The sequence below is a fragment of the Pseudopodoces humilis genome, chromosome 6 (assembly GCF_049639895.1).
Source record: "Pseudopodoces humilis isolate 2021_Gansu_Grassland_sample_001 chromosome 6, ASM4963989v1, whole genome shotgun sequence".
In the NCBI taxonomy this organism is placed as follows: Eukaryota; Metazoa; Chordata; class Aves; order Passeriformes; family Paridae; genus Pseudopodoces; species Pseudopodoces humilis.
Window position 1 is genome coordinate 35,155,290 of NC_142205.1, and position 26,588 is coordinate 35,181,877.

A 26,588-nucleotide genomic window follows, 5' to 3' on the forward strand; every position below is an offset into this window, starting at 1 on the left:
TTTAGAAGATGTTTGTTGACTGGAAATGGATATGTGTAATGCAGCATTAATGTGTTGCATTTTGATAGCTGAATAGAGCCAGTATTTGGAGTTTTATTTTATCCTTGTACAATAAAATTTCTGGTCTTGTCTTCTTCTGTGTATTTCATGACTAAATTTTGTCTATGGAATGATTAAAATAAAATAGAGAAAAAAAAGAACAGTACAGACCTTCATGTTGAAAACCACTGAAAAGGACAGTGTTTTTGATTACTTCTACAGTTTTAGTAAAGACATGTGGTCCCAGATTTGGATTTTTACCTGAAGGAAAAATTTTGGTACACATAAGCAAAATAAGAACGGTAGGTGCTGAATTATATAGCACAAGCTTATTGAGCAGAGTTAACAGTTTGAAAAGTGCTGAAAACTGTATTTGAAGAGGAGAACAAACATCAAAGAAGCATACAGCCTTTTTCATCTTTGCCAGTAATTATTTCTGTGACTGTGTGTGTTAAATGCCTTGTGAAGAGGGTGTTCTGAGAGGTGAATGACTGCCTGTCTCGCACAGACATACACACATATCTCACAGCTGAGTCACACTGTGCTGGTGACTCAATTTCACTGTGCAGGTTAAAATAGCATTTCTATTGTTCTGGTATTAAACAGCCATTTGCACATGCTGAACAGCTGAAAGGAAAGAATTGGAGCAGATATTACCTATAGCACATTACCTGGTGTGGGGTATGAATGATGTGTAATATCCTTTTTAAAATCATAGTGCTGATTCACTGGTTTTCTTTAGTTTTGAGTTGATCTGACAGCACTCAAAACTCTAGTTACTCATGAAGTAAACAGTGAGAAAGGAAGTAGTAGGGCTATGGTAGAGCTAAATAAATGAGAAAGGCTTTGACATTATATGATTATATGAAAATTTCACATTGTTGAATTAATTTTTTCCCAGTATTTTTTATGAATTAAAAGATCTCAAGTTGGTGGAATATACCACTAAAAGCTTCCCTCAAAGACTTATGAGCTTGAACAGTTCTAATGAGAGAGATTAAGAAAAGCACTTCTTCACAAGCTGTAAATGTGTTTCGGTTATTTTACAAATTTTGAAGCAATGGGGGAAAAAACTAGTTTATTTTTTGATTAAATTTTTCCTGGGATTGTACTTGGATTGGTGTTATTACACCTATAATTGATACTGTTTTTACTTTATTAGGCTATTTTACTACACATTTACACTATAATAAAGCTCAAGTACTATCACTGGCCGTGGGTTTGGATGACATCTGTATTTGTGACACCTTAGTGTGTGCTCAACCCTCACTGGACCTAGAGAGTGAGGTGCAGCAGCTTCAGGAGGTAATGCAGATGTCTGTTCCCAGACAACAGTGCATACAACTTTCTCTCTTCCACTTCATCTTTCTCATAAGGGGAAAAAGAAATCTTTACAAAATATCTTCCTCTTTGCCCCAAGATATTGCAGTATTAAGAAATACTCCCTAAAGTTCACTTGTCCCTGAAAATATTTAGGTCTATCTTATTTTTTCATCTTTGATTTTACAAGCCCACATACATCATTTCTCTTTTTACCCTTTGTCATCTCTCCCCTTCCTTTTCTACTTTCTCATATAATGTCAATAGATACACAGTGGTACTACTTTTCTGAGGCTTTTTCTGCTGTTATTTGTGATAAAATCTGATGTCAGGTAACTGTGTGTTGTCCAGTAGTTCTCATTCAATTAACTTGTTTTAAATATATATTTCTTAGGTATTTTGCCTTTCAGACAGTAGGTTTTCCAGTGAAGGATTTTTTCCCTAGTATTTATGTAGGCTTTTAAACACCGAAGGATTAATTAGAGTTGGTATTATTGAGGGTAATCTTAGAAAAAAGGACCAAAGGAGTTTTAAGTGTTTCCTGCAGTTACTTGCATGCAGAATTAGTTACTCCAAAATAATTTATACATTTTTTCTAGTCTGTTCCTAAGATCTTGCACTGATGAAAAGTACACAGAGTCCCTGGGTACAAAACCCTCATAGTCTGTCACTGAAGAGAGACCCAAAGTGATTGCTGGGCATCCAAAGCCTTGTGCTGCTGAAGAGGAGAGCTGCCTGCTGCCAGAACGGTGGAATGGCAGGGATTGCAATTTGCTCCTCACCCAGTAATGTAGGGGCTCAGAGATGAGGTGGGGGGGTGGGAGATGGATGCTCTCACCTAAAAGCCTGCAGGGTGTTACACCCATAGACCTGTGTGGTGAATGCTCGAGGTGGGTGGCTTGTACAACAGGTTACCTAAGCAAGAGTTAGGCAGCAGCTTGAATGGATGGATTTGCATATTTTACCTCTGATGCTTCACAGTTGGCTCTGATAAAGTAAATTGTCCTTAAAAAAAAAGTAATCTCAAGCTATAACTTTCTTTTTATACAACTATCATACATACTTAAGTATTGTTTTGTCTTTTTTATATTTAGTATATTCACTATTTAGTATACTGTATTTTTTTTTACCAGAAGCTATCCAACCATTTGAGTACTGTCTTCCATAATATTACCTATATTTGGAGAACAGCAAGAGGTTTCTATTTGGGTAAAATGTGTACATATTTGAAACTGGTTTAAACTGTTCTCGTCAGGGAATCTCGTATATAAATAGATATGTATATATATAAATGCTGAAAATACATGTGATGATTTAATATTTGTTCATTAAAAGCAGTAAATAAAGGTTTTAACAGACAGAACAAATCATTACCTGGATTATCTAGGCTAAAGGAAATAGAAATATACCAAATTAAAGGACAAAATATGAAATTACATAGAGAATCTACATTTGAGAATTAGACGTAATGAAAGTAGACATATTGTCTTTAAAGAATGGCTTTTTTCTTTTATTATATCTCTGGTATTATGATTTAGTATAGCGTAAAGCCTTCGGAACAAATTAAAATATATTGAAGTATACCTGTTGAACATCTTATATGTAATTTTTAATTGGTCTTTGTCTGTATAAATGTTTTATAAATATTTTAAACCTCTATTAAAACCTCTATTAAAGCCTCACTTTGTTTTCTGTCCAGGTCCTTTTTGCTATAAACTGGTAGTGTTTAGGAGAAAATACAACTCCTGATTACTGAGTCATGCCTGTTTGTCTTCTCTCAGCCAGTGATTCCCACCTTCTCTGTCCCTTCAGAAGGCAATAGGAAGGGTTCCATGGGGTGTAAGAGGTCTTATGGGATTGATGAGATTTGGAAGAGTCAGAGCTGCTGCATTCATGAAATCAGGCAGGGTAGTGCCAGAAACTTGAGTATACTTACTGAAGAAATGTTTTTTTGTGGAACTAGGCATTGTTTTAGACACTGTGATGGCAGGACATGACGTTGGCCTTTTATAACTCAAGAGCAATTACCTTCACTTAAGAAACATCACACAGAATAAAATATATTGAGAGAAAACTCAGCTATATTATTTTTCTAATTTTGTGCTCTTTTGTGGATGCCTTTATTAATTCTTGTGAGGTATTTGAGTGGTGCACAAGGAATTGGTCTTGCAGGAAGGATCAGTTCTGTTGTCAGAAGAGTATGTTCAAGAAATTGGAATAAACCTGTCATGATGGAAGGAATTGGACTGAATTTGTTTTTTTTCATGATGGTTTTTGCTGTTATTGAGAGTCATCCTCAGTAATCTGGTAGGTGATCATCAGGAATCATGCATATAGGTATAACCTAGGACTGACATAGTAACCTGCTGTGAATAAAAACATGAAGCTCTGTAAGGACCTAACTGTTTAACCATTCATGTTAATCAGATGGCATGTCTACATTTAATAGGTCAAGTAGCAACTGAGAAAACTCAGAAGTTGCATTAACCTTTCACAGGTTTTCTGACAGTCTGAGCTGTTATATTTGACCTAAACCCTCTTTGGGCTACGGTCTTTAATTTTCAGAAGAGTTCCTCATGAATAAAACATTCTTCTTGCTTTTTTTTGATACAATGTAGTAGCATATAACCTTTTTTTTAACTTTCTTGTAGGATGCTTCGAGTGTTGCATCAAATGCCTGGGAGGCATTCCCTACGCATCTTTGATTGCTACCATCCTGCTCTATGCCGGAGTTGCACTGTTCTGTGGCTGTGGACATGAAGCACTTTCAGGAACCGTCAACATTCTGCAAACCTACTTTGAGATGACAAGATCTGCAGGAGATGTTATTGATGCCTTTACCCTGTGAGTTCTCTGTTCTTTTTACTTGTTTCCTTTTAAAACTGCTGAAAAATTCCACAAGGGATATAAATTTGACTTAAGAAAGTATTTTTTTGTGAAAATCTTAGAAAAAATTGTTTGGATAAGCTTAGCAGATGAAATTTGACCATGGTGATATTTTTTAGTATTTAGAAGAAATTTGTAATAATATTACATATTACAGTTTTAATTAATTACTAAAATCTATTTCATATAACATTGATAAATCTGAACAAGCAAACACACAAACCCCAATGTCCACAAAACTCTAAACACATAAAGCACAAAGGCTAGACTGATACTGGAAGTTATCCTGTTGACTTTCCTGCTCTTGATCTTTCTTTATATTCATTGTGTGACACAGAAAAATGAACAAGATATCTATATTTGATCTGACTAGGTACCACTGCTTGAATGAGAGCTAGAAATAAAATCTGAAATTTCTTAACTTCTCTTGGGTTATGTTATCAACATCCTTTCCAAAGCTTCTCTGCAAATTTTAGGTGTATTCCCTGTGGGATTAGTAGCCAGAAAAGAGTATGGAACAAATGTGTATGTCACTGCCATGCCAAATTAAAATTTCTTCTTTGGATCAAGGAATTCTTATGTCCTTGCATATGCTGGGTTGAGGGGAAGATGTATCTTCTGCTTTGCCTTTTTGGATTGTCATTTAGAATAATGAGTCTGGCTTGACTTGGTGGCTAAGGTTCATTGTTATCCTGAATGGAAGATCAGTCATTTTATTAGGCTCTAACTTATTTTATTAGTCCCTAGGAAGCTGTTAGTGTAGAACAGCCACAAATCAATGTTTTCTCTCCATAGCACATTTTCCAGCGTATCTCTGTCACATACTAAAGTGAAAGTATCAGTCAGGGAATATAGTCCAAACACATATAACTCACTGTAAAAGATTATGGAATTGTAAAGGTAATTTTTTTCCCCTGGCATTTGTTTTTCGTAGCTAGTAGCTTTTGGATCTGTTTGTGTCCTTTGTTTACTTAAAGAGTTATTAAACCCAGTTCTTCCTTTGGCAGACATATTGTAATGAAATTTGATTTTATTCAGTTGTGAAAGGTATATCTAAACTCATGTGATAAAGGTAGGAAGAGAAAATATTTTGGCTAAAAGCAGATAAGCTGTTGTTTTGAACTGGGTAAACTGCGTGACTCGCAAAGAAATTTGCACATATTAATTTTCTACCTGTTTAAGTAGATATTACACTGCTTTTAAAATAATTTTGTAGAGAGAATAAATCCTTGTTATTTTCTTACAAGTATTGATTAACCATTGGCTGTCCAAAAGCTCTATGGTAATTATACTTTTGAAAGGCCAAAAACCAGAAAGAAGAATATGTATATAGAAATAAAAGCTGTAGAGCCTACATTCTTAAAACAATACATAATGAAATGGAAATAAAACCTAGTTTGGGGTTTTTTTCTGATTAAAAATTATAAGAACTTTAAAAAAATCTAGCAGTGTGCCCTACTCAACTTTGCTTTTTTAAGGCATATTTAACACATTTGGGCTCTTAATGCTTCTAGTGCTGTGAAGTGTCTCAGGCTGGTCTGGAGTCTGTCCTTCTGTAATAAATGTGCCAGGCAGATGCTGCAGTGGAGTGAAGTGTGTTAGATTCTGTTTAATCATACTTATGGTTTCTGTCTATATTTTTTATTAGCATGCTGGACTTCAAATGTCATTCAGCATAAAAAACAACCCCTATCTGAGAGCTGTTTACGTGGGTGGCAAGAGATGAAGGCTGTTTTAACTGTGTCCACAGTCCACAAGTGTTTGTTCTGAATACAAATTACACAACTCAAGCCACCCTGTATCTTTTATCTCTGTCTATGCAGTTACTGGCTGTAATTTAGAAGAAGCAGCAGACCCCTGTAGAGAAAGCAGGGCATAATGAGGGCATAAACAAAATCTGAAACACTCTCTAAATGCCTAAAATAAAAGCCAAAACACCTAGATCCAATAATACCATTCAGAAACGCCCATTTCAATGTCCCTGAGGGCATCAAAAGCCCTGACTGTCCCTGCCTGGCCTCTCCTGGGGCCTCCCCTCAGCCTTCCCATGTTCCAAGACAACATTTCAGTCAAGCTGGAGGGGTTCAGACCCTCACCACAAACTCTCCTGGTTACGGGGTCGGGGCTGCTCTGGGCTGCCCATGCTCCACATGATGCCTTGACACTTGGGGAGAGATTAATTAATTAACAACCTGCAGTGAGCAGCAAAGTTCCCTTGGAGCATTTGGCCCTTGGGGATTCAGCCGAGAGCAGCAGCCCTGTGGAATAAAAGAGGTGATCTGAGCATGGGTCCTGCAGACTGCTCCCTCATCCCATCTCTCTGGTCTGAATTCAGAGAGCATATACCAGCTGCAGAGCATATTTGCTGTGGAAATATTGAGAAGTAGTAAATATTTGCAGTTTAAAAATTATAAGCAAGTTTTGCAGCTGTTATTTAAATTCTATAAATTCCAGTCACATAAATTTCCTCGAATTTATGATTTTCTTTCCAAGTTGCAATACAGAATGATCATGGTCAATTATTCCAAAGTTATGAGAGCAACCTAGAGAGATGCTGGATAGCGTTTTTTTGTTTGCTTGTTTTTAGGGGGAAAATACAAGCCAAAATTCAGCCTGTAATAGGATGCAAAACCCAACAATTAAACAAAACAAAATGAAACAAAGATTTTTTTTTAAAGGGTTTTGTCTCAAAGCACTGGATTATAGCCTGACTTTAGTTTCTTCAGGAGAGAAAGGTAAAATAGTTACTCTAAATACTTGAAAGCTAACATAAATCAAATGTGTTTAAATCCATGAGAACACATGCTGTAGAGGCAGGTATTCCTGATGGAGAGAACCTATCTTCAAAAATCACATAGCTGAAGGGTAGACTCTTCTCTCTTTAGGCAGTCATTTTAAATCCATGAACTTTTAATAAATTGGATGCCTATAAAAACATTTGGAATTGTCAATGTGTGACTTTTTCATTGGGACTAAACCAATGAAAGTGAAGGAATGCCTGTTTGGGAATTTGCAGATGTCATAAACATTTTTTGGGATGTGGATTCTTTCAGTGGCTATGGAGTAGTTATTTTACTTCTTTGTGGTCCAAAGGAAGACAAAGAAAATACATATGATGCTTTAAATTATCCTGAAAACTGCTTTTATAATATTGAACTGCAAGAGGTGAATGGTTTATGTTGCTGACTTTGTCAGCTTAGCAGCTCTGTAGGTTTCACTAAAACTGAGTAATCTGCTTGAGGTAGATGTGGTATTCAGTCATTCTCGTAGTAACTTAATAAAATGCAGTGAACACTATCTGCAAAGTACCAGGTATAACTTGATTTTCTTACTTAATCACTGTTTTTGTGCAGATTACAAAGTCAGCAGAAACAGACATATGCTTATCAAGCATGTATTGCATGAGCTGGATTTTTATATTTTTCTGGTGTTTGGAACAGATTCCAAAAGAAGATTTTAGAAAATCAGAAGCACGAGGCATGTTTTGTGTTTTTCCCAACAGCATCCTTTTCCAGCTCTTTCTCTTTAGTACACAGGGCCAGTTAATGCCATCTGTCACATGTTTGTGATATATAGGCCATGGAACAAGGGAATCATGCTCCTGGAGTGGAAAATGAAGAAGTCTTCCCTGATAGTAATGTTAAACCCATTTTCCTACTACAGTCAGAGCTAATTCAGGTCGTTGTAAATTCACTTCCTTTAAAGGTGTGAAACCAAATAGTAATCTAAATGAAGTTGGAATCGGTAAATCTGTTGTCACTGTGCTCTCTACCGAAAGTTTCATAGACACTGTATTGGTACCACCTTCCTAGGTCTAAAAAATTCCTTCCTCTCAGACTGAAACCTGTGTTTCAGGTACTGATGTGGCCAAGTTTGTTGCTTGCTGGTGACTTTTCTGTTAGTGTATAGTCAGGGTTTATTAAGATGATATTGTTTCGTAATATATGAATGTATGTACAACTGTTTTCTTTTGAGTAAAACAAAAAATTTGGTGCAGAATCTTTTATATCTTCCCTCTTAGTGATAAAAAACAATGTTTTGCGAGGTAAGTAAATGGATGTTATGATTTGCCTTTTTTTGCTGTTGACTTTGCTGCTATCAAGTTAAATGCTCGTAGCACTAAAATATTACTGTTATCATCAATACGTCTACACTTATATTAGTGGAATACTGTGAAAGTTTTACAATGTGACCTGTAGTAAAAGACAGCTAATATGAAGTGGGATATTTATAAACATTTTTATTAGACTGTGTGATGAGTCTGTTTGAGGCATCTGCTTAATACACAATGGTAGTAATCTGAGTTTTCCTATACATTTTTGGTATCTTACAAAAGCTTGGTATTCTTTAAATTTGAACATACATTATGTTTTAAATACCATTTGTATTATGGTAAACAAAACATATAAGGCTCTCTATCAAAGAGTTGCTGACTTATGCAGGCCTGTGCCAAAGCATGTTTGGAAACAGCAACTGACATTGTGAGCAAAGTTATCTCTGCATGGAATATCCAAGCTTGACCCACATGTCTTCTTCGGGTATTACAATTTTGCAGGAAACACCAGGGAGAGCACAACGTCATTGAAGATGCACTTTACTTAAGGAGAACAGTTTTTATTTCACTGCAACAACTGAGTCACATACAAATAGCAACACTGGACAAATACAACATATTAAATATTAGATGCAGAACATAGGATTTTAGATTTGGTATCAAGGGCAGATGCAGCAAATCTGAGAACATGACCTTTACAAGATTATACAGTGCTGAAAAATCACATTTACCACCTACTCAACTATATTATGTAGCCCAGTCTTCTGTATCCTGATAAAAGCAATACCAATGAGAATTTATGTAAGTAAAATTTAGGATTTGTGAATTACCTGCCAAGACACAGTCTTCATTTTATGAAATTGAATAAGAAAATTTAGAGCACTGCATGAGAATACCAGTGGAATAATCTGGAAAATTCATAGCAGTGCATGTGAATACCAGCAGAGTGATATTACATAAAGAATTTATTGGTCTTCTTCTGTGCAAATACAGTCTCTTACTTTTCAGCAGACATCTGTATTATTTAGTACTGCTTTAAGTAGCTTTCCTTCCTGGTTGACTGGAATCTTAGGTTAGCTATAATCACTTCATATCTTGTGATTTTCCCTTTCTCAATAGGTGGTTAATCTCCACAGAAATATCTTTTTCTTTTTTAGCTGCCTTTAACTCCCTTTAGTCTCAGTTCACTTTATAAATAGATAAAATGGAAAGCATATATTTATGTGTAATATCCAGGTTGCTAAATATGTTTTATGTGCCATGTTAGTCTTACATCCTCTGTTCCACAGGATATCTGAAAAGGGTAAATTCATTATAATGATCCCAATCTGGACATATAGTAACAACCTGTCAGTCTTACACTGTCAGTATTTACTTTGTATGTTTCCAAGTTCATAGTTGTACTAATGAAACACTCAGAAATCCTGTGATATGTTTTTGCCACATATTTTTGCACTTTATTCCTATAGAAGGTTGTTTGGGAATTCAGTCTCCAATAATGTATAGCAACCATCACGTAGCCCCACCAGAAGTCAGCACAGTACTCTGCATTAGTTCCAGTGGGATTTTGCCTTCAGATAAAGAAGGTTTCTGATTTCTTCTGTAATTAGCATCTCTAAAAATGTTTCTAAGAAAGTAGTCTTAGAAAGAGCAAAATTAGGTTATAAAAAGCCCCCAAAAAATGTTGATGAGAAGCCTTGTCCTTTGGTCGTAGTAAAAACTCAGTGTTTGGTACTCAGTTTTCATGATTACTAAAATTCTTATGCTGGATCTTTTCCTATTTCAAAAAAGTTACAAGATTCATAGAGCAGAGGTGTGGCTTGTGCTGCTTTTGCTCTTCCATTACTTTGAGGATTCTGTATGGCCTTTTAGGTGTTGTGTAAGAAATCTCCACTCAACTGTTCCATTCCAAGGAAGGAAGCAAAAAACTTTTAGAGGATGATGATCTAGGGTTCTATCCTGCATGCCTGTAGAGAGTTATACATCACAAATTAAAACCAATGGGTTTTTATGTCACATCAGCTTTGTTTCAGAGTAGAACAAGAAAACCTGGCCCTTGCAGAATGTGAAAGTAACTTGCATATTGCAGTATGATGATCTCTTCTTTATATAATACTAACAATCTGGCTTTAGTTTTGATCAAATGTTTTGTATGATTATACACAATTTTTTTTCCAGAAATAGATAATCAAAGTCTCCATTTTCTTTCTATTATATTTTGCTTCTGCTTTATTAAAAAACTACTTTTTGGTCTTATCCTTTCTCTACTGTTAATTCCTTTATCATTTCATGATAAATTTTAGCTGAACATTCTATGCACCAGTTTTATTTTCTTCCCACCTGAAGTTTAGACCGCTTATTAACCTAATATAGAAAAAATTCCTCATGGTCTTAGGCTAACGTTTTCATAGAGCTCTCATATTATCCCTTCACCGTGAGAGTATTTCAGTTTCTTTTGCCTCATTTGGGCTGTTACTTGGGGGTTTTTGTCTTACTCTGCGGTTAGTACATGGCTATCAATAAATTCTTCTTTCTCTCTGTTAGTTTTCCTTCTGTAGTCTTTGCTCGTCTCCCCCTTCTCCTAACAATTTCTCTCTTTTCATGGTACCAGCTATCTTCACTGCTCAACCTGTTTTTGGGAATATTAGAATAGTATCATGAACTGACACCAAGAAATTGTTCCCAGCTGGTTTGCAGGAGAGCCTGAGCACACCTTTAGAAAAGTTCCACAGGGCTTGGTTTCTGCATAGCCTAAACAGACCTTTTTGCTCGCAAACATCCCCTTATATCTTGTCTGTCTTCTAAAAACACATTTGCAGAACTATTTCTACAAGCTTGAGACAGCTTGAGGGTGGAGGCTGTTATCTCAGTGTCTTAACACCCTCTTAGGATCAGTCCCCCAGGGGGCAAGAGGATCAGCATGGAGGCCAGCATTTCTGGTTTACAGAGTAACAGGGATTATTGTGTTCTAGATGTAAACATCAAGTATTCAAAATTTCCTGTAACTGACAGAGAAAAAAATTTTTAAAAGCCAAACAGCCCCCCAAAACAGGAGAAGCCCTTCTACCCCAATGGTAACAGCTGCAGGTGTTTCTTGTCCATCTAAATTTCCTGTGCAGGCTGAAAAACAAAAAAGGACAGTTTTTCATTAGATATTTTACTAAGGTAATCTTAATAACATTTCAGTACTTTGGTTGCTTTAGTATTTTATTTTTCTTATTATGTTTGGGGTTTTTTTTTACACTGGAAATAGATGTAGTTGCCTGAAACTACTTGCATTCAGACAGTATAGGTACAGTTTACTGGCAATCATATTCTATTTAACATCTGTAATATATCATTGTATATACTGGAGAAGTAATGTTATAAATTCAGAATAGAAATTTGAGACAGAATTGTAATTATAATTATAAATTATATATAATAATTATAAATTCAAGAAGACTAGTCCCACAGTTATATCTAGTATTCTGGTGGGTAGGCCAATGAAAGCCTTTGAAATATTAGGCTTTTGTCACTTGTTCAGGTTGAAGTGCGCACACAGTTTATTTGAATATAATGGTTTTCTGGGAAGCATGAAAATCGTGACACAGGGCAAACTAGTGTGAACTTTAGCAGTTAATTACAACTAAATGTCTTTATTGCATTCCTATATTAAGAAAATTTATATATATATATACCTAACAAGTATGTAGATTATTCCAAAGCAATATTAACACACTTTTCACACAAACCTGCTGAACATAGACATGATCATTCAGCAAATTATTTTATTTCTTGCTGATTGATTCTAATTTTTAATAATTCAATTTGCCAAAACGCCATGAAAATAGACAGTAGGAAATCTGCAATATTGGTCTGACACACTAGGAATGTTTTCACTCACCTCTGACTTGTCTTTGCTGGAATAGTCTACTTGGTACTCAGTTTCAACCTGTTCATTGAGAAATTAGCGTTGATGGCTTCCCTGAATGCCTTCTTCCAGAAGAAGAAAGTGTTTTCTCTAGAGATTTTTTAAAGAGGCTTCTTGTTGGATATAATCCAGATTCAGACAAATGAATTGAGGAGTCCAGTTAATATGGAATAATTAATTATCTAGCAGCAGAGAAAGAACTAAAAATTGAAGTATCAGCCTGATTTAAATTGCAATTTAAAAACAGTGATGTTTTTGTTTTTAACCTTTCTGCACATAGTGTTGTGAGGGAAGGCAGATCCAGAATCCATGGAGAATCTACCAGATTAAGACAGTATGCAAAATATGGTTTAGATTATTCTATATTTTTTTAAAAAAGGCTTTTACTAACTTCAAGATTCTTTTCACAATTATTTTATATTTAGATAGATAATCTTTCAGTTTATTCTACTCAGCAGCCTAGGTCAGAGTAGCTTTAGCCTTCACATAATGTATATTTTTCCAGTCCTGTCAGAAGAACAAAATTTCATCTTTATTGTTTTTTCTCCTTTCTTTACTTATTACCCATTTCTTTCCTTCCATTCCAGCTCACAAGTGTGAGCCCTTCTTGTTCATTTTCTTTGTCCTTACCCATCTTGTCCATTGGCTCACATTCATCACCCCTTCTGCCGCTCTCTTCTACCTCCCTGGTTGCTCTCATGCTCTGTCTGCAGCACTTGAGAATTTGCTGAAGCACAGATGGCAATTAATCTCTGTGAGTTCATCCACAAAGAATCACATTTTATTTTAAAGAAAGGCAATCTCCATTTTACAAGGCCTATCTTTTACCTATAATAACTTAATGAGGAAATAAAAGTTTATATGTACTGTATTAAATGCTGCAGAATAACTTAATAGCAATACTATCTTCATAACTATATATATATATATAAAATTATTGTTGTAATACACTTTCTTTAAATACAGCAGACACTAAATATAGTTATACTGCAATACAATTCTATTTGTCTTTTAAAGAGGTAGTTGAGTGATTGCGTCACATTTTTCCTTTATCTTTTTACTCTTTCCTTTATAGGAAATCCTTTTCCCTTGGAATAAGTCCGTCTATTTCATCCTGTGTAGTCTGATGAACAGAGATTTTATGACTTCTCTGTAACAAGTGGATGAGGAAGAAATAGATTTCTATATTTGGCTAGTGTTGGGCTATATATATTTTTTCCTTTTGTGAAAGGAAGGCTTAAGTGAAAGTTATTCCTGTAGATGCACATAAGGCTAAGGAAAAAGCAGAGATCTCTTAGTACACTTTTTGACACAAGCAGCTCAGTGGGAGACTCAGCACAGATGGTTTAAAGGGCTGTTGTAAGGACTGAAATAGTCTCTGGACTTCTCAAAAGTCCTAATCTCTTTAGGGCAATGAGAGCTTGTAACTGAGCACATAGAGGTCTGAGAGGAGCTGCTGCTGGCAGAGCTCCCAGACTTCAACCACTGGTGAAGGTCACAATTGTTTAAAGTATATAACACAGGAATTAAAAGAGTTTTTATGGAACAGTCACAAAGTTGGTGTCTATTTGTATTTGTAATTTTTTTTTTAATCACTAATGACAAGATAGGCTTAAAACACAGTTTTGATGTTAAAAAAAAAGTGTTATAATGGTTGAATTACTGTCAAATCAGGGACATGGGATTTTTGCGAGGCAATCAGAATTATATATATTAAAATAAATTTCATCAGCATCATTTCATACCATCTTCAGTGTTAAATTTGTTTCACCCTTTTGAGCTGTTCCAATATCTATTCCATACAGAAATCTACTTACTCTAGTTTTCAGTTGAGTATGAAACAATAAGAAATGTAAAAAAAAAATAAAAAAAAGGCTGGAAGTTCTTTGAAATTAGAATGTTAGGGAAAAATATAACCTGTCTTGTTTCCAGAAGCATTCATTTATAGTACTTCTCCCATCCCCAATTATGTCAGAAATTTAACTGCATTTTTATTGCATTTTTTAATGTAGACCTGAGCCTGGCTTTGAATCTTTTGAAAACCATTCAAACTCAAAGATATTTTAACAGGTTTTTGAGCATTTTTATTGTATTATACATATAAAATGTGTATTGTGAGTTGTCTTTTGAGTGATGATGGATAGTGTGCTCATAAGGAATTGTTATCATTAAATATTTCCTTTCATAACAATAAAAATATTAATCATTGTCTTGAGAAAACATCCAGTGTGGGTAATGGCAAGTCCAAATTCATTTGGCAGATCCTAATGGTTCTCAGCCTTATTTTTGTCTTTTGTTGCTAAGAGGTGTCACTATTTTGACCTGGAGAATAAGACTGGAATTTAGAACCATCTTAAATCTGCATGCTATCATTTTATAAAGAGTTGCACAACTCCTGCCTTGTCACATCAACAAACTGAAAATTTACTGTGACTTATTTTTAGAGAAGTTCAAGGAGAAAACTTTGAAATCTGCTGATCTGAGACTATGGTCAGTAGGAATGTTTCCAAGTTTAGGTGACAGAGCAGATAGGTACCAAAGAAAATCTTTTCAGAAATGCTGATCATGAGAGAACATTTAGGAGGCACAGTCTCCTTGAGCCAATATTGAACTTCTAGGCAGTGCTGAGCAGAAGAACCACACAACCCAGGTAATCTCTGTAGTGAATTGAGCCTTCTAGCACTCTGCATGTTGTACTCAAGCCATCCCTCCTTTGCCTCAGCTGTGTGTCTGTGAAATGATGTTTTAAAGCCTCATTATAGAATAATGTCAGATGATCTGACCTCATTACTTTTAGAATAATATGTTTCTGGTTTCAAGTAAGCAATTTCTCTTGATGACTTTATTATTCTGTGTCAAACACTTTGTCCACTGGAGAATAACAATGAAAAGATGGCACAGACTGACATTGCAGTTTGAGAACTACTTGTATGTGCAGAAAGTTTTATTAAAGATTGTAATTAAATATCTTCTATAAACCAAGTGTTGGGTATGAGGGAGATGCTTAAGAGATGTGTCACATTTTTGCTTCCTTTTCCATTTTTTTTTTTTTTTTCTTTTCTTTTCCACTTCATTTAGAGGAAAAAACTGAAAAGCAACTGACTTTTAAATTGATGTGCCAATTTTTGGTGTCTCACCTGAACAGATCCATTTTTACTTTTAATTAGATTACATGACCCAGTGTTTCTTCTATCAGTGCTATTTTATTTCAGAGTTCATTCCTCAGATTTACCTGTCATTTATGGCACATTAGCACTTACACTGACTCCAGTCATCCATAAAGTCTGAGACTCAGAGGGTCTGATTATCTCACCCTGAAATTTCAGAGTCAGCTTTAAATATTTATGCAGATAATTAATTTTTGCTGTTCCTATACAGGATTGACATCTTCAAGTACGTGATATATGGTGTAGCAGCTGCATTCTTTGTATATGGCATTCTGCTGATGGTGGAGGGATTCTTTACAACTGGTGCCATCAAGGATCTCTATGGAGATTTCAAAATCACCACTTGTGGCAGATGTGTGAGTGCCTGGGTAAGTGGCTAAGAAAGCTTTTGTAATTATGACAAATTCTATATGCTTTGTATATTTTTTTCAGTGCCTTGTGATGTTTATTTTTTGGTTTTGTTTTTCTTCAATATTTTGTGATACCTCAGTTCAGTGTTTAAAAATTATAGCAAAGGAGAACACAGTGTGACAAATATTCTCTGTATTGGTTAAACGTTAAGTAATTCTTGCTACTCAGGAGCAATGAATTCCACCAGCTGAAAGAGAAATCTCATTACCTCAGCAACATAAGCTGTACTGAACAGGACTAAAACTATAAGGCCGCCAGCTTTACTGGGAATGAAATATTTCCCTCACTAATATTTTCAATTATTTTAGGAATCCTTCCTGTTCCTCTTTGGAGCAAGCTGAGACCTGTCACCAGGTTCTGTTTTGTTTCTAAATGGTAAACAGCCCATTATTTATTCCTGTGTTAATCTCTGGTTTGGAGAGACTGTTCACTTATGGCCCTGGAAAACTTGGGTTCAAAAAATTCTGATTTGTACTAGGACTTAAATGGAAGTTTATCAAACTAAAATTGCTGACTGTTTCAACTGGGATTACTTTAACAGTTCTGCTCAGTGTCAGGTAAGTAACTAATTTTTTTGGTATTTGACTGTTCTGTGTCTAAACTAAGGCCTGTGCACTTGGTAACTGTTGGATATTTCTGAAAACACAGTCAGCATCAAAACCTCCTATTTTGTGATGAATACTAAATTAACAAATACAGCCAAGTAGATCTGTACAGTGTTGTATTGTCTTGTAAAAAACAAATGTACTTATGCTATATTAATGATAAATAATATATAAATTAGTAGGCAGGGCTGGGCTCCCTATTGTACTGTACTACAACTGTCAACACTTAATTAAGTGGAATACAGTCTAAACAAATTAAGCAATAGATACTTCCAGTATCTATCTTTACTTCCAGCAAAGACTATCAAAACTAGTAATTTGGATATATTTGTATTTAACAATCTAAATATTTAGACATTTATGGTTTAACTGGACACAGATGATCTGCATCTTGTAAATTGGGGAGTGCAGCGAGTACATCATCCCTGCATAGATGTAACCTGCTCCACAGTAATCCTGTGGTCTTTTTCTCTTTCATTCTTGTCATCATTGTATGATTTTGACACTTTGACTAAGATTGCTTTAAAACCTTTAAATAAATACATGTAAAAAAACCTCTGAGAACGTTTTATTTAAAGAGCAGTCATTGCTTATGCCAACATCTTCTGGAAAGAAGTCTCTAATTTGTATTCACTGAGGACCTACTAAGTTAGTTCCAAATCTGTATAGAGTAGTAAGATTTTCAGAACATATTTTTCTCCACAGCTCCCATGAATGCCTGTCCTCAGTATTGCAGCAGAGCAGTGCTACATCCTCTCACAGTTTTGATACCTGTAATTCTCTAGCACATGTCTAGAAGAACAGTTAAGCAGCTATTCTATGGTTAATATCATTGTTGTTACTATCATCAATTCATTACATTATTTCCTTCAACACTTTACTTTTCCCATCAGTAATTTACAATGTTTATGTTTTACTTTGAGAAGCTCTGGGTTGATACACATTGGGCAGCTAAGATTAAGGCTGTGTAGCATTTATGATCACAATTACAATAATCCATCATTATTTTGAGTACCTTGTTGTCATTATTCTTGAAGTCAGTGGAAGTTTTTTCTTTTTCCTGATGGAAAAACCCCATGAACCTGCTGTTTGATTACTTGTCTCATTTTGATGATGTGTCAGTAAGGTTGCTATACAAATGTCTGGAGTTATTTTGGGTTATTATTCTGGCTTTAGTGTCTGTGCTCTAGAGAGTATTTAAGTCAATTAAAACTTGATATCCTTTTGACTAGGTTGATTTTCATTGTCTCATACTTAAAATTTTTAGGGAAAAATAACATCTTAGATTTAATATATTTATATATTTGAAATTAGAAAATATTTCAAGAGGGACATGTTTAGCATTTATTCAGCTCCTTAATACATGCAACGATATAAAGAAATAAGACCTAAGAAGAACAAAATGAATAGTGAAGAGGTAAATGAAACCAAATCAGTGTTGTGTGTCAAGGCCAGATTGTTCAATTGCTAAAAATGTGCTGTAATAAATTTTGTTGTGTACAGTTGCCAAAATGAGATAATGCTATTGAAATGGGTTGGCAGATACTACAAGTTGCGAGAAAGCTTTCTTGTATACAGTTTTGAGCTAGTAATTTTTTAAATATTAAAATCTAAACTGTCAAGTATTAAATGGTTTCTTTAAGCAGCACCTTAATAATAACAGAAATGTACACAGAGGATCTTTGTTGCTTTGAAAAATGAAAATTACAAAAATGGCTCCAAATCAAAAACACCTTTATAAAAACTCCAGTTGTGACTATGACTTCAGATCAAATTCGTTGATGTCTTTCTAAATAGACATTTACCACGTTAAAGTCTGAAAATGAAGTCCTTCAGCTTTACCGTTGCTACCAGTTGTTTGTCATTAATATTTTGCTTGAGCAAATTTGTTATGTCTGTGACTAAACCTATTATGAAAATGGAGGAAAAAAAGCAACAAAAAATTTCAAGAAGGAAAAATTTATTTTAACTTTGTATGGATAAGCTGTATTTCTATATATGGAAATATGAAAAGCAACATCATTTTCTCTTTCTGAAGAACTATTTTTGAAAAGCAGGCTTTTAAGAACACCAGTAGCCAGCATCTGAAGGAACTTTTAATGAGCCCTTCCTGACCTCCCTCCTTAGCTTGCAAATCACTCACTTTCTAGCTCCAAATGGGCAAAAGGATTTTTTTTGTATTTTTGCCTGAAGTAATGGAAAAAGAAATAGCTCAGCCTAACCTTTCCAGTGGCTGTATAGTTGACTTGTCAGCTGATATGAGAATTCAGAGGCTTAGCATCCAAATCATGTCAGTGCTGCCATGGAGTAGAGCCTCTCACATCTCAGAGAGGCCTTGTGAAAGTGACAGTGACGACTCACTGGCAACGCTGGCAGACTTAACTCACTGTGAAAAGTAAAACAAAAGCAGTAAAACAATGCCAGTCACACTCGAGGAGGGATGACTTTGTTTCTAGGCTTCATTTTTCCATGCATGAATATGCTTTTAGAGTATTAAATAAACAGTCATATATAACTGTGCTGCAGCATGATTAGTAAAGAATGGGAGACAGACCTGAAGCCAACAGTAACGCTGTTTTCATGTTTGCAGTTTGATACTTTTCCCATTTATATTCTTCTGCCTTTGCCATAGAAAAGGCTTTCCTCATTTACACCTTGTTTTAGACTATCTGCTTACAGAGTTGATAAAAAAAAATGAACAGAGAAATACAATGACACTTTCCTCCTCCTATGTTATGCTATAAAATGGGAAAGGAGGTTTGGTTTTTTGTTTTATTTCATCAGAAAACATTATATAAAGACTTCATCGTGGCAGTTGTATTTCTATGTCCTTTGCTTTTCGAAAGAAACATGTTAAGAAGAATCTCTAGAGAAAGATGTTTTATATTCTAAGCTGCACTTACATATACCTTCTGTATCTTTATTTTTAAGAATATTTTATTTTAATTACTGACAAGGATTTTTTTCCTTTGAGAATTATTCTGGGTACTTGATTACCTATGTGCTATTTCACACATGCTTCTTGAGTGCATAAACCAAAAACATGAACTTCCCAAAATCTTTCCAGATTTTATTTTGCAAAAAATCCATGGGAGCTGCACAAATGTTTTGAGAAACCATCTGTGAACTTGTCCCTTCATCTTTTCCTTACCAGACCAGTTATTCTAGAGGCAGTGAAACTGCATCACGTTGACATTTGATTCTTTGTGTAGCAAGAGGAGGAGAGTTCAGAGCAGGCTCAGCTGGCTTTCCCACCCAGAACAGATGTATTATTTCTGAATGTTACAAATGAAGCTCTCATTTCTGAAAATTAGATACCGTATCTGGATATTCTGGGGAAAAAACGCTGAGCTGACAGACAGGGAGGCCTTGCTTCTGATTAAATTCTGCTCCATCTGAGGATTGAGATACCATATTTGTGAGAAATAAAGGATCTTCTCTCCAAGACAGCAGATATACTTATGGGTACAGAATCCTTTAATTCAATCTTAACAAGGGAAATGAGATTTAAAAATCTCCTGTGCTCATATATGTTTAGTTGTGTATGCTGTTAGTAGCTTCAGACAGTGATATGGGAAACGGGGAAGGTGAGATTCAGAGTGCTCTGACCTTCCAGATCGCTCAACTGAAAACCAGAAACATCATTTTTTTTTTCCCACAAATTACCCAGAAGCTAATGAAGTAGTTAATTTCAGAGGGAATATATTATGACACAGATATATCCCACCTAATTAAGGATGTGACTAAGGTTGTCAAGAGAAAGGCCTATGCTCCTTCAGTAGTTAGAGGAGAGGGAGGCTTAAGCAAACTTTGTCAGATGAATTGAATTTTTTTGTGGCTGTCCTATTTTCTGCAAAGAGAATAACCCTCAAGTCTTTTAAGTTGTCTTTTATATTAAGTTCTTCAATCAACTATATATATTTAGTTGGATGTGTCCTTCCTGGCCCCTTTAGCTGGAATTTAGGTGAATAATATTTCCTATCTAAACACTGCTGGAGTTAGTAGATGAAAGAAAACATATTACCAATTTTATAGGTTGTTGGAATTCAACTTATTTAGAGAACTGTGTTCCTTGCAGTTTTCTGCCCTTGATCTTGAAATAAGAAGAACAAGCCCTAGCAATTGTTCAAAACTCAGTTGAATGGTTAAGAGAGTAATCTTTATATCATTCTCTCCCAACTTCATTGTTAGTATACATATAGCATCTTGACAAGAAAGAAGAAAGCAAGTTATTTTTTTCACCATTTGCTATATTTTTATAAATATTTTGCAATGAGCTCAGGAATTATTTTGTTATGCATATCTAGGTGCTGACTCTACCTTTTTTCCTGTCTTATTTCTGTAATCTGTCCAAGCCTTTATGTTTTTCTTTATTGTGTTGTTCCAAATTGTCTCACTCAGGAATACTGCACTTATAAACTCATACGTGCAAAGAATTTGATGTTCCTTTTCTCCCATAATTTCCAGCGTGTTGTATATGCAGCCCTTTTGTTTACTGTGGTATTCATCCCTCCCTTTAATAGAGGAGTGTGCCAGACATTGTAACGTGCCTTGCCAGTGCCTTCTCTTCTTCTCTTGGTCTTGCTGCTCACTGACAGCAATGTTGGTGGTGGTGGAGATAAAATGGATGAACTGGATGGTTTTGCTTCAGATTGTGCTTTGTGTCTTGCACATTGATGACAGATTTTTTTCTTGGCATGTGAGCTCAGTCAGTATTTTTTGTTAATTAAACTGCTGTCATGCATTTCCAAAGTAGGCTTAACTTTGGGAGCAGTTGCACTTTCTCCATGGGCTTTAACTATCTGTTATGGATCATCATAAATTGCTCAAGATAATAGCTTTATCTCCCCCATGTTCAGATAATCCACCTCAGCTTTAACTTGAATATTTCATCAGATGATGACAGTCTTCCATGATCCTTGTTCTTACCTGGCTAACTTATTAACTGCATCTAGAGATCTTACTCTTTATGTAGTTATTTAAGCCTTTGAATATTAGTGGAATTATCACAGATTAATTGTTTTTACGGTGAAAGGAAACCCACAGAAGCCATATACCTTTGCCCTTCACATGAACTGCATCCTCCTGTTGATGTTTTATGAACTCATAATTAGTTTTGTAAATATTTTTTTGGCTTTACTTGCACAGGAAAGAGGGAAACTTTTAAATTTATTTAAGGTCACAATAAAAGCTTAAAAAGGCTGTGTTATTGATTTTGAATACTTGGAAAGACAGGAAACAAGAAAGGAAGGTCCCTACCCCTTCATTTTCACATAGGATTCTCAAAGTCCATTAAGAATATGTCAGGAAAGAAAACACTTTTTTTTTTTGACAGCCAAATATTAACCTTGAGTGACACATTTGTTTATACTTATAACTATTATTTCTACTTTCTAGTTTAAGCTTCACTGCATTGTGTCCAATTTCAAACCATAGAATCTTCCTGAAAAATGTTACAATGCAAATTTAGTAAATGTGAAAAATGTAAACAATCTGTATTGTTCAGTCCTTTCCCAGTTGAGCATTATGTCTTCCTCTGTGTATAAAAAAAATGCAATCACTGAAAACAAATAGAATATGGTTCAGGATTTTATTAAAAAAAAAAAAAAATATCAGCTATTTGGTAGCATAACCTAGAAAATTTACTACTAGGACCAGCCTACATTGTCAGGGAAAAGGTAATGATGGAACGGATTGCTTTTAGTACTTTCTGTCTTCAAATTGAACAGTTAAGTGGTATGAACATAGAAAGGAGAGCACATGGAAAAGGAGCATTTAATGAACATATCTGCATTTTAAAGAGCCAGTTTAAAGACCAAATTATCTATCTTTAATCACATTTAGGTACAAAGCAAATAGTTTAGCTATAGTCCCAAACAGTACCTCCTAGCATTAGAAAAATACCACCAAAAAGAAAAACAAAAGGAGGAGGATAACTTTATGAATATGAAAATATAAGCATATGCATTTTCAGAAAAAATAATTCCTGTCTGAAAGGTTGCAAAAAAATTTCATAGGAAATCCTTCTTTAGTCAAGCAGCAGTAAAGATCCAATGCTTTCTATAGGGCTTCAGAAGCCTGTCAGACTACAAAAATTATAGTCTTGCCTGAAGGATATATAAAACAACTAATGATAACTTTAGGCAACACAGTGCTACAAACCCATCAACATTCTAAAGAAAATTCAGTAATAAAAAATAAATTAGAGAATTTGGTTTCTAAGGAAGTACCAAAGAGACAAATTAAATCATCTTAAGGTAAAATTTAGTCTTACATCAATGTGAAACCATCTTCTTCAAACCGATATTTCATCGATTTTTTTACTAAGCCATATTTCAAAAAGTAAATCAATTTGTTGGAGAATCATTTCTGACGTGGCTGTGGAATTCTCCTCCTACACTGCTACCAGCAAATCAACTGCATAAGTCAGAAAGTAAGCCAGTTTTTTACATGCATCTAAATGGTTTCTAAAGCAATAGAACATGAATATTTTTACCTTGAAATACACATTTAGAAAATTATATGTGCAGATGAAAAGCAGAAAGCAACAGTGAGAATTGATCCTAATTTTGACAAGTTCAGTTTTTCTTCCATCTAAACTGTCTGCAAAAGAAAAATGTTTAAAAAAGAGAAACAAAACTGTTCCAAAATATAATTTCAATTTTCTGGGGTTTTATATTTTCTGTTAACGTATTTTAATAATCAGAGGAAATTCTCATTAGGTAGTATTCAGTATATGAATGGATTTCAATTAGGTAAACCTGAGAAGTCTGTCCTTCTATGGAGAGAAATTTGGACCAATATTGGCTATTTTTTTTTCCTCTCAAAGCAGTTGACTTGAACGCAAGCCAAGGAATATCAACCACATGACAGTAATAACACACCATGAAATCTATCCATGTTTCAACAAGATTTTTGGAACTGTGCCTGGGAGTATAATATATTAGAGAGTTTGTTTATAATATATGTTTTGTAGAGGCAATAAGAAATGCCCAACAAGTGATTGTTAGCAATGAAAGTGATGTTATAGAAAAGACTTTACATGTGTGTATTTTCTGTGGTTTACAGTGCATTTAGTGATAATATCGGAATAACAGTCTCTTGCAGAAGCATTGTATATAAAATGAGACAAGTTGAAATGTTTCTGCTTCATCTTTTATTTCTCTCCATGAATGAGGTATGAATTTGGAGATGCTGGTTCATACAGAAATGAAAATGTTAGAGGCCATTTCCTTGTGAGCTACTCAACAGTCCTTCTTAAACATGTTAATGTCTAAAATATTTTTTTAAAAATTTTCTCATTTATTTACATTTAAATAAATAATAGAATTTTTGGTTCTAGACAACATTTTAAAATAAGCAGCTGAGGCTGTTTTAGCTTCTGCATTTTTGTAATGTTTTCCAGAGGAACTCAGCAAGTTTTCTACTTTCTCTCTTTCATATTTGCATTTGGGGAGCTATATATGTAAGATGCTGCCACAAGAAAAAAATCCATTGGGAAGAGGTGGAAGTATTTATATAGGGATTCTTCCTTAAAAAATAAAAAAAAATGCAAACATCTTCTGGATGAAATCTGAACCTCTGAAAAGAACTAAACTCCTGTGGGACGATACAGGTGACGAACAGGAACAAATATATAATCTTTAAACTACCCTGTCATAAAAGTTTATTGATAAAGAGCCCTTATAGAGTATGGACTCTTGGTGTAAGGTGTAGTCAGAACCCTGCATTATAGGAAATTGAATGCAAATAAACAGCAGGCCTGAGGTGGGAACACGTGTAGTACTTTAAATGTGACTTCTTGTAGCCTGAAGAGAGAACTGTGCACTCTATCAGTGCTCCCAGTACAGTTGTATCAAGACAAATTTCAGCATTTGAGAAAATATGTGTCAGCTGCAATGAATAATTTAAAAAGAGTATGCAAATGCATTTATGCAGAATGTGTGCTTGGTAAAGAGACAGTAGCAATAACTGAGAGGAATTTTTTCTGGGTAAAATGAGCAAGATGAAGCAGAAGGCCTGAAAGCCAAAGGTCAGTTATGAATTTGAGGATGGGCAAACTGTTAAAACCAAATAAGTCTTCATTAGTACTGAAATCAAATATATGGACAACTGAAAGTGAAGATGTTTGAGAGGCAGGACAATTCAGAAAGAAACTGAAAATATCTTTCTGTTCATACTTCTGTGTTGCCAAAAATCCCAACATGGCACCTTGTTTTGGCATTTCCTGTTTGGAAAATGCACCCAAAGCCAGGACTAAACTGTGCTGCAGAGGCCAGCTGCTTCCCAGTATTCCCATAAGAGACAGCCAGGCTAACCCTGGGCTTATTCTGGGAGATGTCCAGCACTGCCAGGGTTTCATAATGAAACATGATAGGCTTTGGGCAGGATGGGTGCACATGATCTCTGTAGGTATGGTTTTGATCTCTGGCCAAAACTGTCTAAGAGAATTTCTGAGGCTGTGAAGATGTTTGGAAGGAATCTCTTAGTTCATGTAGCTGAAAATACACATTTTCTGTGTTTGTGTGTCATAGAATAATAAATCTAAATGTGATGCAAACACAGCAAGGTGTACATCTTTGCAGCTCTCTGCGTTGAGAGCTCACATCAGGGAGTTCAAATAAAATAAATATATGATGAGATTGAGAGAAAGTGTAAAAGTAAGTACTGAGCAGTTTGGAGAAAAGATAAAATTACATGGCAACGTGAGTTTTCTGGAGTTAAATTTTATTTGTGCACTTAATTTGTTGCTATGTTTCTGTATTATTTTTTCTTCTTGTAAGCAGTAGTGTCCTCATAAAATGAAATGAACGAAGTTTGTTTCCTTTTAATTCCATTCTTCTTTGTAGAAACTGTACCTTCTAGATAAGATTTCACTGTCTCTGTCCCTAGGGTCACTGAAGCCATCATACAGTGCTTCTTCAGGGGTTCTAAATTATTTATAACAAAACTAAAACAAGAACAGTGTTTGAAATTTAATGAATATGCTTTTCATGGGACAAGTACCCATAAATTAGAAAGAAGGAAAGAAAAAAAAAACCAAACCAGTAACTGAAATCTTGATTTTATTAAAATAGATAGGATTTGGGTAATTTTTTCAGTGGAAAAAGGATTTCAACCAGGTATGGCCACCAGGGAAGTTGTGCTCCACACAAACAATTTCAGAATTTGCTCTGGAATACCTGCTTCCTGACTTTGGTCTGTTTTGAATAAAAAGAATCACTCCAGAAGGTTGATGATTTGCCTACTTTGATAATTTATAAGTCAGAAAAGCCGTTACAGGCCCTGAAAAGCTTACAAAATCTGGCAAGAACATTTTGCCAGACACAATGATGATATAAAAAAAATAACCACTAAACAGGTTAAAGATTCCTTTGTTCAAGTAATTATCGATTTCGTCTATTTACAAATGTGATCTAAGCTTAAATTAGTGATCTTTTATTTTCATGATTTGCTGGATGAATTTCACTATCACTTCTAGTTTGTTTTATGTATTTGGTGTCTCACAGTGAAAATAGAACTGATCAGGAAAAGTAATTCTCACTATAAACACAACAGATAGGATGCTAAAGAACAAACTGTGATACCTCTTTAAGATGCTATACTGCTATTTCAGAAATCTTCAGCTTGTCATGTAGCAAAATGCTACTTCAAAGGAGAAAGATCCCTTTGAATCTCAGGAGACGGTTCTGAATTTAATTCCTGGAGTGAACAGACTCCTTAAGCATTCCTTGTAAATTCTCCTGAGCAAAGAGGAAAGGTTGTAATAGCAGAGAAAATGACCTAAAAAAAGACTTTATTCTTTCCTGTGCCTTTTTTTAAAATCAAATAATTCACAATTTCATTCAATTATAAAAAGAATTTATAAGCTACCACCTGCTATGACAAGAAACTAATAATTTGTTGTTTAAAGTTAACCTTTTTTCCTTGCCCTTACAGCAGGAAGTATATTACAGCCCAGATTACATTTCTGTGGTTTGCTTCACTGATATCAGTGATAGCAGCTTCCAGGCATAACCATAATTATCACATGGTTTAACTTGAAGCTTTGTGTTTTAGTTATTCTTACATAAACAAGGGAAGTTTCCATATTTTTTCCTGTCTTCTTGGTGCTTTTGGTGTTATGACATGAAATTAGGCATGTCATTGGCCACTGGCTCTTCAGCTGTAAGCAATTGACAGAGGAAACATGA

At 34.9% G+C, this 26,588-nt stretch overlaps 1 protein-coding gene across 1 annotated transcript in view; it reads left to right on the top strand.

Annotated features, from left to right (window-relative positions):
* Positions 1 to 26,588, top strand: part of GPM6A (glycoprotein M6A) — a 115,429-nt gene that overhangs the window by 74,217 nt on the left and 14,624 nt on the right. The window contains exons 2-3 of the mRNA XM_005517635.3: positions 4,011 to 4,203; positions 15,591 to 15,747. Of these exons, the coding sequence (XP_005517692.1) occupies positions 4,011 to 4,203; positions 15,591 to 15,747 (350 nt within the window). The remainder of the gene's footprint in view (positions 1 to 4,010; positions 4,204 to 15,590; positions 15,748 to 26,588) is intronic.